General features: G+C 42.5%; 1 protein-coding gene across 1 annotated transcript; it reads left to right on the top strand.

Moving 5' to 3' along the window:
* Positions 1-3,284: 3,284 nt before the first annotated feature.
* GRXCR2 (glutaredoxin and cysteine rich domain containing 2) lies at positions 3,285-9,773 on the top strand. The gene is made up of 3 exons (XM_048487380.1): positions 3,285-3,626; positions 7,830-8,057; positions 9,708-9,773. The coding sequence occupies exons 1-3, from the start codon at positions 3,285-3,287 to the stop codon at positions 9,771-9,773; spliced, it is 636 nt and encodes a 211-aa protein (XP_048343337.1).
* The last annotated feature ends 4,278 nt before the right edge of the window (positions 9,774-14,051 follow it).

Genomic DNA, 14,051 nt, shown 5'->3' with positions numbered 1-14,051 from the left:
AGCCCATCAGTTGCAAAGCATGGATGCAAAAAGAAAAAGTGGCCATGGGTGATTTTATGGTCCCGGCATCCCAAAATATTGCTACAATTAATGAACTCATGCACGCGCAAAATGACACTGGGTTAGTGTGTAAGAATCGTTGCAAACAGAAGCAAGGCAGTGCAGAATTAAACCTGGGCCTTTTCTGCACAAATCACCTAGAAAGTTTCCAGAATGTTTTTGATACCCCCATTTACCACAATGTTTGTCCTCACTCACCTCCTCCAAACATTTCATGGTCCCTGTGAGGGTTAAAAAAATTGTTTTACTTATTTGTTGAAACAATCGTTCATTGATTCATTGCTTGGTGCTCTGTAGCTCTGTTTAATCAACGCTTTGTTGATTCAACCAAACAACAACAACAACACCGCCCAATGACAAAAATAAAGAGGCAAGAAGGAAAGGAGTGAGGTCAGGGATACAAAAGTATGGCGCAGAGGGAAAATTGTGCAGCAGCACAGAGATGTGGAACATGGTAGCAGGAAAGATAAAACATTTTAAATATGACTGCACTGTGAGGGAAGCCGGTTCAGAAACATTCCATCTGAATACATCACTGTAAAAAGGTTTTCAAAAAGATGGAGAAAAAGCTGCTTGGATACATTTTCAGAATCTAAGGTGGAATCCGCACGGTCAATTAATCATGTGATACTCACACGAAATATCAAGGTTTCAGCAAGAACTCGCCACTGCTCAACCGCAGAACACAGATTCATCCTGGGTTCTGGCGCTCCTGCTCATCACATGTTTTTAAAGAACTTGCATGGAAGTGCACCTTTTTAAAAAACACGCACTGAAGCCAGATTGGTGGGGAGGTTCGGAGGTTGAATGTATATTTATTTTCCCACCGTAGGGAGCGATGCAGAGCCTTCCAGCCAATCAGAGCACGGCGGGCTGTGCACGATACATGCACAGCCCTTTTTTTGTTTCGCGCTGGTGGAGGTTACCTTGAAATGTGGTTGCATGGAACGTGATTTCTGTGCCAACTGTAAACTAAAATTAGACTTTTGTGCCAGTGTGGCTGCATGGGTAAAGAGTGCCAAAAAACTCAAAGTCGCACATAAATGTAGCTTAGCTTAGGCAGGGAAATTCTATCTACCCATGTGCGTAGTGACATAGCTGCGAAAAAGAAAAGTTTTTTTTTAATTCCTGCCACAACAGCCAATCAGGATGAGGAAGAACAGAATCTAAGCAGATCACACGTTCGTGGGGAGTGCTGCACTGTTTGAAACCATGATAGACATCGATGTCCTCATCAGACACATGCTGCAGTGGGGAGGGTGAACCTGTGATGAAACCTGGTTGTAGTGGCTTTAATTTCTCAATAGGGAAATGGCCGTAGAGGGAAAAACAATGTGGAATTCCATAGAGGAAATGTTTTATTTCCATCCTGAAAACATTGTAAGTGTTTTGTGTGGAAGAGGCCTTGTTGCGTGGATCCCCTGTTGCCAAAATATAATATCTGGATCCGCCTCAGAGGTGAAAACATAAACTAGCACTGCAGTATGGAGGACATAATGCAGTTTCATCTGTTTACCAAGTGGGGGCAGTTAAATTTTAAAAAGAGGTGGCAATTGTATATTTTTCTGTGTTGAAGGTTACACGATCTGTACATGTGGATTGTACTATGAGCCTAAATACTGTACTACAAAGGAAGTGCCAATTTAGACTCTTTTAAATAGTTTAGATTAAGAACTTCCAGAATGTATAAAAGAATGGGTCCTGCACAGTAACTATGTGAAGTTAAACAGTGAAGAAATAGGTCGGTTTAATCCTTTATCTTATGCTGTATTTTCTGTTGGTTTGCAGTACTTTACAATGATACTTTACCATTCTTCACAATAATGATACAATTGTTTAATGAGTGTTCAGTAGTAGTCTCATGTTTCATACTTTTTAAAAGGGTTTCCTTCCAACTCAATCTTTGAAAGCAGAATGTATCCATTTTTCCATGGTACGATTGTGCCTGGCTCTTAAAGAGGGTTTTTTTTAAAGTTCCAAGATTTTTTGTCCACATGTACCTATCTTCCTGATATAATTAAAGGTAGACTGGCAAAGAAAGTTCCTATCAATTTAAGATTCTGTAAGCTTTAACTCAGCATTTTAATAATTCTTATGCATATGAATCAGAATGTTTCAAGGCAGCAAGGAAAGGCAATATGCCATGCTATTTCAGGGACCATATTTCTCATTTATATGTTCTATTATGAGGTTTAAAAAGGGTTGCCATTTCCACAGATGATAGAAAATCTTCTGTTCTCCACCCCATCCCCACCCCAACTGCTGCTGTCTGCCACCACTCAGCTGGGCAACGGAGTGGAAAATGGTGGCTGAATTGGGGAGTATGATTGGTGTCCCTGGGTTGATGAACCAACCTCGGGTGCAACCACAAAGTGAATCTCAAGCATCAGATGAATCTATAGCATTCATCCAAAAACTTCTGGATCATGACAGAAGTTGCATCATTGTGATAGAAGATGCTGATCTTGCCCTCTACAGCTTAGGTTCTCACATATCCCATGTTCTGCCAGTTGCCAGGCCACACCTAGAAACCCAGGTAAACTGAGCCATGTCACATTGAAAGAGAACAGGAACAAATACTTGTTAATCATAGATGCATTGAAAAGCAGACATTTTGAACTTTCTTGTGAAACTTCTGCCTTCAGCCCAATTCTATGCATATTTACTCAAAGTCAGTAAGGCTGTTCAATGCTACTCACTCGCAAGCAAATATGCCCAGGATTATAGCAGCCCTAATCCTTGTCAGTCTTTTAGTATACAATCTAAATGTCTTAAGCCCATTGCCAATCCCTTCCGCCACTTACTCTTTTCTCTTTCAATATGACATGGCTCAGTTTACCTCCCAAAGAATTGCTAAAATTTTCAGTACTTGTTTGCAGCAAGTCAAGTCACTGTAAAATGCATGCATGCACACACCTGAACGTGTGTTTCCTCTGGCTAGAAATCCCTTTTCAATTTATAAAGGCAACCCAATTATTTCTTATAAATCTACTCATTCATTATTTGCTCGAGAAATTTCCCTTTATATTTCACCAGAGTAATAGTCTTTTCTCACGAGGCTCTATCAATATTTAATATCAAGGTATCCTCTCAAAGTGTAATGTGAGAGGACGCAACAGAACCTTTGAATTATACATGGGGCAGATGAATGTGAGCAGCTTTTTTGTAAGTCCAAAGTCATCGCTGAATGAATTTCTGGGCAGCTTCGTGCAAAGCCCATACCTATGGATGAGCTGCAGAAGAAACTGAATCAGAGACATGATGCGAGACCCCGCAAAGTGAGATTCAAAATCTCATCTGCATATAGTGGCCGGGTCTTAAAGCAGGTGTATGAAGATGGACAGGAACTTGAAATCCCACAGGAAGAATATCCTCATCGGCTTCGAAAATGCAGCTTTGAACCTAGAGACCATTTGTTTGGGATCAGAGAAGCCCAAGAACCAAGGCGTTGCCCACCAGCTAAACTCAGTGCTCAGAGGATCAGTGTATTCAGAGAAGGAAGCAAGTATACCCTCACAAGTAGCCCTTCCCTCTTAAAAGAGTACCAGGCAAATGATAACCGTAGGGTAAGTAATGTTTGATCTTGGTTCAACTAATCAAGCTATGATCAGTGTTTAAGTTTATAATATGAGAATTTTAGCAAAGTTCAGATGGACATCTGTAATTTGTAGATTCAGGTTTTAAATCATATTTACCAGCTGGCTTCACAGCACATTTCCCAGTGGGCATGAGTGAACAATAATGAGCCAAATGTAAGCATAAAAAATGGTAGACAATACATTGCAGTGTCAATCACATTCTGCAAGTGCATGGACTACTGAAGGCTAAAAATTAAGGACTGTTAATGAAACTGACATCAATTTATTATGGTGGTTTACATCCATATTGCCAAATGAACCTTGCCCAAGACCATTTGGTGGAATCAAAATATTTATGCACATTTCAGATTAAATATTTCAGTGTACATCATGCCTACATTGTGACCCATCAAGTCAAACACAGCCCACAAGCCATATGTGATTGGCCACTATTGTTTCAATAAACTTCCTGTTTTGTTGCCTATCTGGATCTGCAAAAACAGGATGAGTGTTAATCAGGCACAATACAGAGCTGGTGACTTGCATTCTGCTTGCTGGGTCACAAATTGTTTGAATCTAGTATATATATATATTTGGTCAATTTCAAAAATTACCATACATTTAAAATGACAGGCTGAAACAGCTTAAACCCTTCAAGCTGCTATCCTTTCAAAATGGAACACTTTCCATGCTGTGATGTTTAGTTAAAAGAACCTGTTGTACTTTGTAATATGAAGCACAAGTCAAATAAAGCAAGAAGCAATAGAAGGCTACATAATACCGAGAAACTTGGGAAATGGGATAACTGAGTGAATTTTCTACAGGAGTCATAGTGGACAACAAGCACTCTATGATTTTTTAAAATCAGTAGCAAAGAAGAGAATGCAAGGATTTATGAAAAAGTTTATTCAGACATTCCTTATTGCTAAAAATCCAGTGAGGCAACATGTGAAATTCTATAGCTCTTCTTCATCAAAGCCCTCAAGCATTTTGCAAAACATGAATGAACAAAAATATAATAGCAACAACAAAAAACATTTTGTTGGCATATAATAAAAATGCAAAATTAAATAAGATACAGAACATAAGATATTTACAACAGTCAAAAAAAATCCGAACATGTGTCGGCCAAATTGGAGAGAGTTCATGGCATACTGCAAGAACTTTGCAATCAACTCTAGTGTGATTGGGTACTGATTCCCCCCCCCCCATTACCCTAGGGGGGGGGGAATAGTATAATTGTTAAACTGTCCACAATAAATTGTGTTTTGCTGTCCATTTATAGAAATTAAGACAGAATAAGTTTAGTTTTGCCAACCAAGGCCTAAAATTTCTTTTAGGTTTTGATAACTTTCATTTTCATTTCATGAGAGTTTTCAGAATCTCAGAAAATATGACCTGAATTACTTTGGATGCATACATAGAACTGGGGTAAACCCATCAGAAAATATAAGACAGGGTAGATACACTTTCTAACCTATTTCATCATTACCCATTCCTAAATTCTGAGACTTCTCACTATGGAGGAGTGAGTAGGAGTAGGAGTCACTGTTTATTTTATTAATTTATTTGCAGGCCAATTGTGACAATCGCCCAAGTGCTAAGACAGCTTATTAATGGTAATTAAGGGATTGCTCCTTTGTTTACTCAGAATTTCATTTCTGATGAGCAAAGCTAAGCTAATATAGTGTGAGAGCAAAGCTGAATGCAGAGGCGTAGCTAGGGAAAATGGAGCCCAGGACAACAACTGAGTTTTCCGCCCCCCCTCTCCCCCCATGAGTGGCTGCCCTTCCCCACCACGACCAAACAATGGTGGGTTTTTTTGCACCAGGTCATCTCAAAGTTATCATCACATTACAGAACATGCCTCAACTCACAAATCTGAACACAGCAATGGTCCATGCCACACAGTGGAAATAAAAGTTTTTGACAACATTTTTAAAAGGTTTTCAAAACGTTTAACAACTGTTATAACACTTTAAAGTGCTTAAAATGCTTTCAAAATGTTTTATTACTGCTGTGAAAACGTTTTATGGTGTTATATCCAGCACCCCCAATTGTCCCCCAGCTTTGGAAACACAGCACAGAGCCAGAAAGGAAAGGAAGGAGGGAGGGAGGGACATACACTGGAGAAACTGCATAGGATAGCCCTGCCAATGTTATTAAAGGTAAAAGTCGGATATAAATAAATCCTCATGAATTCATATGATTTTTTAATTGGAATGAAACGAAACCACCATGAAACTATAGAATATATTTTAGTCTACAGGCAGCACCAAAACAATCCCACACTCTGTGGTGCTGCAGTGGTGCAAAAACATGATTGAAAAACGTGGAACTTCATTATTTTTGCACTGTCACCCCCAAATCACCATCACATTACAGTTCAAGCCCTTAGCCACATGTCTGACCACAACAATCATGCATCCCACACTCGTGGCACTGCAGTGGTGCAAAAACATGCTTGAAAAACATGGATCCTCATGATTTTCCCACTTGGTCACCCCAAAATCACCATCACATCACAGCTCAAGCCCTTAGCCACATGTCTGCATATAATAATCACGCCTCCCACACTCCGTGGTGCCGCTGCAGCACAAAACATGCTTGAAACACATGGATCCTCATGATTTTCCCACTTGGTCAACCCCAAATTACCATCACATCACAGCTCAAGCCCTTAGCCACATGTCTGAATACAACAATCATGCATCCCACACTCCGTGGCGCCATAGTGGCACAAAAATATGCTAGAAAAACACGGATCCTCATGGATCCTCATGATTTTCCCACTTGGTCACCCCCAAATCACCATCACATCACAGCTCAAGCTCTTAGCCACATGTCTCAACACAACAATTATGCATCCCATGCTCCATGGTGCCTCAGTGGTGCAAAACATGCTTGAAACACATGGATCCTCATGGATTCTCATGATTTTTCAACTTAGTCACCCTAAAATCACCATCACATCACAGCTGAAGTCTTTAACCCCATGTCTCAAGTGGGAAAATCATGAAGATCCATGTGTTCCAAGCATGTTTTTGCACCACTGCACAGGGAGAAAGAGACAGAAAAAGAGGGAGAGAGAAAGGCAGAAAAAGAGGGGGAGAAAGAGATGCAGAAAGAGAGACAAAAAGAGGGACAGAGAGGGACAGAAAAAGGGAGAGAGAAAGAAACAGAAAAAAAGGGAGAGAAAGAGAAAGCCAACTTCTTGCACAATAGGGGAAGCTGCTGCAGACGCCTGCCGCCAGCCTGCTGGCCTCACAAACAGCTGCTACTACCACCAAGAGCAGGAAGAGAAGGAGGAAGGGGTGGTGAGGCGGGCTGACTGGCTGGCTCCAGAAAGGTCGTCAAACTATGCTCGACCAGCACCACAATGGACCAGGCAGGCAAGCAGGCAGGCAGGCAGGCACGTGTGGTAGTGGTGGGGAGGGAGGTGGGGTCTGCTGGAGGCCCAGAACAGGGCAAAAGGAAGACACCCACCAGCCTCTCCCAGGCCGCCGCTGTCCCAGAAAGCCTTTTTCAGCCCTCCTTTCCCCAAGTAAGCGAGAGGGAAAAGAGCCCCGAGACGTGGAGGAAAGGTGCCCAGGGGCAAGAGAGGCTTGCCCCCACCCCTTCTCCTTGACCTGTTGGCACTGGCACTTAGGGCTCGAAGAGTCACAGGGTGGTGATGTAGCTGGGCAGCTGCCTGTTGGGGCACGAGCCAGGCAGCCCCGGCTAGAAGCGGGTGTGTGTGTGATTTTCCGCCATCCCCACATAACTGAACGGCGGCCTCCTGGGGGATTTGTCTGGGGATTTGTCCCCAGGTGTCCCCGTGGAAGCTCCACCTCTGGTGAGTATCACTATAGACATTGATTTTATTAAATTTTGAGTCCAGATTTAGAAAACTCAGATCTAGGCTGAAATTTTCTCAGTCCTGTCATAAATATCTTTCCTATTACTTTGCTAGTTCATAGCATTTTTTTAACATGATGGAGGTAGACTATACTGAGATGCCAAACAGCAACTATGCAAGATATTTAAAATGGAAGGAAACACTATGACTTGGAAGGAAACACTATTCCACTTGGCAGAAAGCAGTCTTCTTAGCTGTACTGTGCATTTCTTGCCCTTACATGCCTTTCAGAAGTTGTTAGCTCTTGGGCTTTTTACAGATTTAGCCTTATACCTATCCTATTTCCATTTCAGCATCCCCCCATTTTAGATTTTGGCAAGATTATCATCTACACCAGTAATCTGAAAATCATCAGAACGTCTATGAATAAGAAAGAGCTGGTGAGAAAACTTATTCAGAATGACAGTGTTGATGACTGGTCCCTCACACACCGTGAAGAAAAAGGTGAAAACAGTAATAACAAAAGTGATGGGGACAAGAAGGACACTGGACATCAGCTTGTACTCAACCAAGATATGCAAGTAAGGCCCAGTATTTCCTGCCCTTTTCTAGATGTGAAGGAAACCTGAACCATTAGTGCGCCATTGACAGTTCCAACCTTTTTTACAAAGCCCTCAATCATTTCCAGAATGAAATGCAGTTAAATTGATCATGGCAAACATCCTAAATTATTCATTGGTCAAGAACTTCCATTGACTTTATTTTATTTCTTTTATTAATTCCATTTCTAGACGGGGAAATGCAGAAGGTGAATGATTAGCATAGAACAACATGAGAACCCAGCCTCAGGACCAGGGATGGATTGGCCATTTAGCTTACTAGGAAGGTTTCTGGCACATCACTGCCCTGGATTGCTACTGGCAGTCAGGAAACAGGCAGAGCCAAGCCTCAGCCTTTCCACTAGTACTGCAGGAGTTGCTTGGTTCAGGTCCCTCAGCACCTCAACAACAGGTGTCAGCTTAACAGTTGCTTCGGCGTATTGTCGAAGCCTTTCACGGCCGGATTCAACTGGTTCTGGTGGGTTTTCTGGGCTGTGTGACTGTGGTCTGGTGGATCTTGTTCCTAATGTTTCGCCTGCATCTGTGGCTGGCATCTTCAGAGGTGTATCACAGAGGGAACAGACCACGGCCACACAGCCCAGAAAACCCACCAGAACCAGTTGCTTCAGCCTTTTCAAAACCATGCCAGATACAATGGATGAGCCAATGCTCCTTGTCAATGCTGCTGACTTGTTTCTAGGTTAGTGAACACGACAGTGTGAGTTCACTGTATCACAGGAGCAGCTCAGCTTGAGTTGTTTATTGGCCACTGAAACTTCCTGTCCACCCTGCCAGTGATCTTGTTATCAGGAATGTACCTTTTTTTGGATCTGATACAGTCCAAAGATGGATTGGTTCCAATTGAACAGTTCCAGATCTTTAAGTCATCCTATTTGCTAATGACATCACTGACATGTGTCTCAAACTAGATGTTATGTCTGACATAAGTTAAGTCAGGTTACCTTGACCTGACTCTGATCTTTGCACAGACAAACATGGCATTGAAGAACTGACATTCCCAAGTGTTCTGAGGTTTGATTTGGCTTGAACTTGAAGGAAGGAGGGAGGAGAGGCTTCAGCATTCTTGCCCGCACCATTTTCCCAAGCCCAAGCAATCCTGGAAAGATTCTATTTGCCTCAAGTGCACTGACATAGTCTTGCTGTAGCATTTGCTGGAATTCTTGCAGCTGCTGTCTTGACCTGGTAAACTGTGTGGGGCATGGAGAATCTCCAGGGAATAGAATTATCAACTCTGGGCTTGGAAATTAATGGAGATTTGCAGTGAATCTTGAGGAAGATGGAATTTGGGGAGGAGAGAGACCTCAGTGGGGTTCAGTGCCATACCGTCCATCCTCCAAAGGAGCTATTTTCTCCAGGGGAAGTGATCCCTGACTTCTAGAGATTGGCTATAATTCCAGATTTCCAAGCCCCCCCCTGAAGGACCAGGGAATAATGTGACAAGGAGTGAACAATTACAAAGTCACTTCAGATGCATTTTGTCTCCTTAAATTCTGAGATCTGAAATAACTCTGGGTTACCTACATACCAATCAGAGTTTGACCAGGGGTATTTTGGAGCATTTGGGATTATCCAATCCTGATTTCTAATTATTCTTAACCATATCTTCCAAAGCATTTTAATGTGGTTCTGGCAACTGGGTTACCAGTCCCTTTCGATGACTTTGTCAAAGTCAGTTAGCCTGTTCCCTACTTGCCTAAACATGCGTAAAATGTTCTTCAAAACAAGCCAGAATACATAAATCTTCAGGGAGAAAATGGAAACGCCCACTATTTTAGCTGGTTGCTCATCATTGCTTAGTAAAACTTTTCCTGGGCAAGGGCATAACCCAGGTATAACCCACATGGAAGCAGGCACTCTACATTCTTGGAAATCCTGGAACTCCACATTTGCCATCATTCCTCGCTCCAATTCTCAAGGATTAGCTAATAAAGGACAAGATTCTGCTAAAGGAGATTGCCACTGCTGTATTGAGGACAGCAGTAAAGCAGCATGAAACTTCTGGTTTTAACCAAGATCTGTCTGTTTTTTAAAAAATCTGGAAGTCTTGAGGATAAATTTAGAGAACACAAAGAAATAATAGTACACATATCTGTTTCTAGCATGCCCTTTTTATGCTTAGCTCCTCCTATGTCCCTCATATAAAATATCAACTGATTATATCAGCCAGTGTTTTTCTTCTAGACATATGTAGATAAGTGTGTGTGTGTGAATGAGTGAGAGAGAGAGAGAGAGAGAGAGAGAGAGAGATACTTTGCAGATAGCAATCGGTAGTTGCTTTTACACAAAGAAAAGGAAATAGTACATTGTTTGAGGGTGTGTGATAGACTGACATAGACAAATACGGTTAGGTATTTTATCCTTAGATAAAACAAATCACTACTTTAAGAGAACCTGAACATTTTTTCTTGTTTTCCAGCTTACGATAAACCAGCCCTCCCACCTTCCTCAGGTAGGTGAGGGAAATTACAGGCTATTAACCCTGAGGTTTTTGTTAATTACTGTCCCAGATCAAAGTGAAAAGCATTTATCATTTTACCTGTTTACTAAATGTGAAGGGCTGTCTCCTGTTTGCTGCTTTGAAACTACTTCACCAAAGTGTCACCCTGGACAATTGCCTAGGTGTGCCTACTGGTAAAGCTGTCCCTACCAGACATGTCCCACATTTTCAGGTTGTTTTTAACATGCTGAGGGTTTCATCCTCAGGAGTTCCACATTGCCAAATTCTGTGCAAGATGCTATATTTTCCGTTTCAAAGCAACTGTTTCATTCATATTTTCAGGCCTTTTGGATACCAAAAATGCATGGAGAGCAGTTTCCAACTTGAACCCTCATATCACTTGGAAAAAAACTCTTAAGACCCGTTATGCATGGGCGTGTGCAGCATGGGCAGCAGCAGCATATATGATGCTGGTGGAGCCCCGGGACCATTTGTATGCTCCTGTGCGGCCCCAGAGCTGCCGCAACCTGCAATCTGTGCGAAGGCGCCTCTGTGCTGTTTGTAAACTTACCTTCTCTTTCCTGCACAGTTCTGCAGGAATGAGGGGACACGCCCTTATGGCCATGGCAACGCCACGGGGGTCAGAGGGCAGGAGGTGTGCCCCCTCTTCCTGCAGAGCTGCACAGGGAAGAGAAGGTAAGTTTGCAAACAAAAGGGAGGCACCTAAAAGCGGCTCCTCCAACCCGATGCCGTTCACTTGGCACTGAGTTCAAAACGCTCATTTTGAAAAGACTTGCTCAAGGAGTGAGTTTCAAAAACAGTGTTTCCCTGCCAGTTGTGGGGGGAGGGGAAGCATGGTGCTGCCTCGTTGCAGAGGCGGAAGCCGTGTGAAGTGCATCCTTGGAACTGTGTTTTTACCATTCCAGGGCTGCTGTCTTAGGCCCATGCAAACTGGGCCCATCAGTTTTGAACGAAACATTGTTCTCTGTTTCAAAAGCTGTGAAGTCACAAGATTTTGACAGGGCTTGGCTTGCCAGCTCCAGGTTGGAAAATTCCTGAAGAGGACAGGACTTGGGATATAATGCCATTGAATTCACCTTCCACAGTGGCCATTTTCTTCAGGTGAACTAATCTCCTTTGCCTGGAGATCAGTAGTGATAATGGGAGATCCCCAGCCACCACCTGGAGGATGCCAACCCTGGTTTACATGTTATACAGCCTTTTTCTTTGTAGATAGCACAAGGACTTCATATGAGATGAATGATGGGAATTTTGTTTTTCCAAAATTCGGATTGGTCCTTCTCAGCTTGTTATCATTGGGAATAAGAAGGAGCACTAGCCTTCCCCTCACTCTGTTTTCATATCTTCAAAACATACCAGCATTGTGAAAATTGTGTGTAGCTACATAAGTGACGTGATTCTGCAACAGAGCCAGTAACACCTCTGTGGCGCAGTCTGATAATGAGAAAACACAGGAGGGTGGTGGGGAGGCTGAAGCAGCTTCTTCCTGTGTTCCATGGTAGCGAGCAGAAAAGAGCCAGCATGCATCTGGGGGGCACAAAACTCCCACTGGATATCTGATACAATCCCCTTTTCTCATCCAGCAATGAGTAGAAGGGACAGGGACTATCAAAGATGTGTGTGGAAAGTGCTGTCAAGTCACAGACAACAAATGCCAACCCAGTAGGGTTATCGAGGCAAGAGACTAACAGAAGTGGTTTGCCATTGCCTTCCTCTGCATAGCAATCTTCATTTTCCTCAGTTGTTTACCATCCAAAGACTAACCAGGGCTGACCCTGCTTAGTTTCTAAGATCAGACAGGATGGGGCTAGCCTGAGCCATCTGGGAATGAAAGCTCAGGCAGAGTCAGACACAGGCTGCTTTCATTTAAGCAGCAGCAGTGGGAATGGCATCCATACATCCCTGTTCCCCTGGGGGGAAGAGACCACCCTCCCCACCCCCACTCTTCCCATACCCCCTGTTGTTTCACTAAAGCAGGGGTGGACAACCTCTGGTGCTCCAGATGTTCATGGACTACAATTCTACTCCATGGACATCTAGAGCACCTGAGGTTGGTTACCCCTATACTAAAGTGTATACACCTGAAAAATCCCATTGCCTTCACTATTTCTGTCATTAGAAAGCTACTGCACAGCTAATCAGGGAAAGGGAGAACAGCCATGGGCATAAAGGGGACCATGAGGAAGCTCCTCTTCCTTTCTTCTGAGGAATCTTCCTCCCTCATTGATGACAGGTCTGAGCATTATTGAGACTGGCATTTCTACATGTGTCCTTGCTTCTGCATGCACACAGAATTTGTTTGATCCATGTATTGTAAATAAATGCATTACTGTGAAGACAATGCAAATCTCTGTATCCTGGTTCCTAAATGAAACATGACCTTTAATATCCTTCCTGAACTTTTCATTAAAAGCCACAAGCCTGTTCCAGTTTCTGTGGATCTAGCTACAAACCTGACCTAGTTACAAGACAGTGGACCTTGTGCTTTGCTTGATCTATGTGCTGTAAATACATTATTATAAGGGCAGTGAAAAATCTCTGTATCCTGGTTTCTCAAGTAAATATATCCCTTAAAGGTGTTCCTGAGTTTTTCAGTAAGACAAGTTACAAGCTTGATCTAATGACTGTAGATCTGGAGGCTTCAGCAGTATGGTAGACCTTATCATATTTGTACGGAGACTTCTTCTACCCTGGCATAATGACATCAGCACATAACATCAGTGCAGCAAGCCTCTGCTCATACTGAGGAAGGTTTTCTGCATTTTAAGAATCACTGAGGTCTCCCCCTTGGTTTTTGGAACTTTACTGGATTATCTAAGAGGTGCCCATGGAAATTTGTGAACAAATTCTAAACTGTCAATAATTTCTAAAGCTGACTGGGTAGTACTTCTACACAAAGTCCTGCCTTTTGAGGACAATCAAGTATGTGTGAACAGTATTTAAAATTCTTTGCCAAAGAAATTCCAATTATGTAATAAAAATGCTGCTAATTAAGGCCTTGAACATTCACTTATGTTGCATTTTTTGAGCAAGAAACTGGGTGTTGTGAAAAGCTGGCAAGGAACTGGGAGGCCCTGATATAAGCAGAATATTTGGGCAAGTAAAAATGTGAAATTCAAATGACAAGAAATGATACACAGTGAAATTTAGCTTGCACATTGATTTGGTTGGGATTAATGATTGTGTGAACTGCTATTAAGCAAGGTTGTTTTGACTGACTGATCCTTTCTATCACAGGACAGAGATGATGAGAACAGTTGTGCCCAGTGTAAAGGATCTGGCTCTGCACCGTGCTCTGTTTGCCATGGAAGCAAGTTTTCAATGTTGGCCAACCGATTTAAAGAGTCGTACAGAGCTCTGCGATGCCCTGCTTGTAATGAAAATGGCTTACAACCCTGTCAGACCTGTGCTCCATGATTATACAGCTGGTTTGGCTTATCTGGGCTTTCATCTTTTATTTCTGTTTCAAGTAGGAAAAATAACCCCCTTTTGGTTTT

The sequence above is a fragment of the Sphaerodactylus townsendi genome, linkage group LG03 (genome assembly GCF_021028975.2).
Source record: "Sphaerodactylus townsendi isolate TG3544 linkage group LG03, MPM_Stown_v2.3, whole genome shotgun sequence".
NCBI lineage: Eukaryota > Metazoa > Chordata > Lepidosauria > Squamata > Sphaerodactylidae > Sphaerodactylus > Sphaerodactylus townsendi.
Note: the sequence above shows the minus strand (reverse complement) of the source record. Positions and strands in the feature narration are given on the sequence as shown.

What these genes read in the sequence shown, in the direction of transcription:
- GRXCR2 (XM_048487380.1), top strand. Translation starts at nt 3,285, where the DNA reads ATGGATGAGCTGCAGAAGAAACTGAATCAGAGACATGATGCGAGACCC. An exon ending in AGGCAAATGATAACCGTAGG is followed by an intron (nt 3,627 to 7,829) that starts GTAAGTAATGTT and finishes TTTCCATTTCAG; the next exon opens with CATCCCCCCATTTTAGATTT. An exon ending in TACTCAACCAAGATATGCAA is followed by an intron (nt 8,058 to 9,707) that starts GTAAGGCCCAGT and finishes TATCTTCCAAAG; the next exon opens with CATTTTAATGTGGTTCTGGC.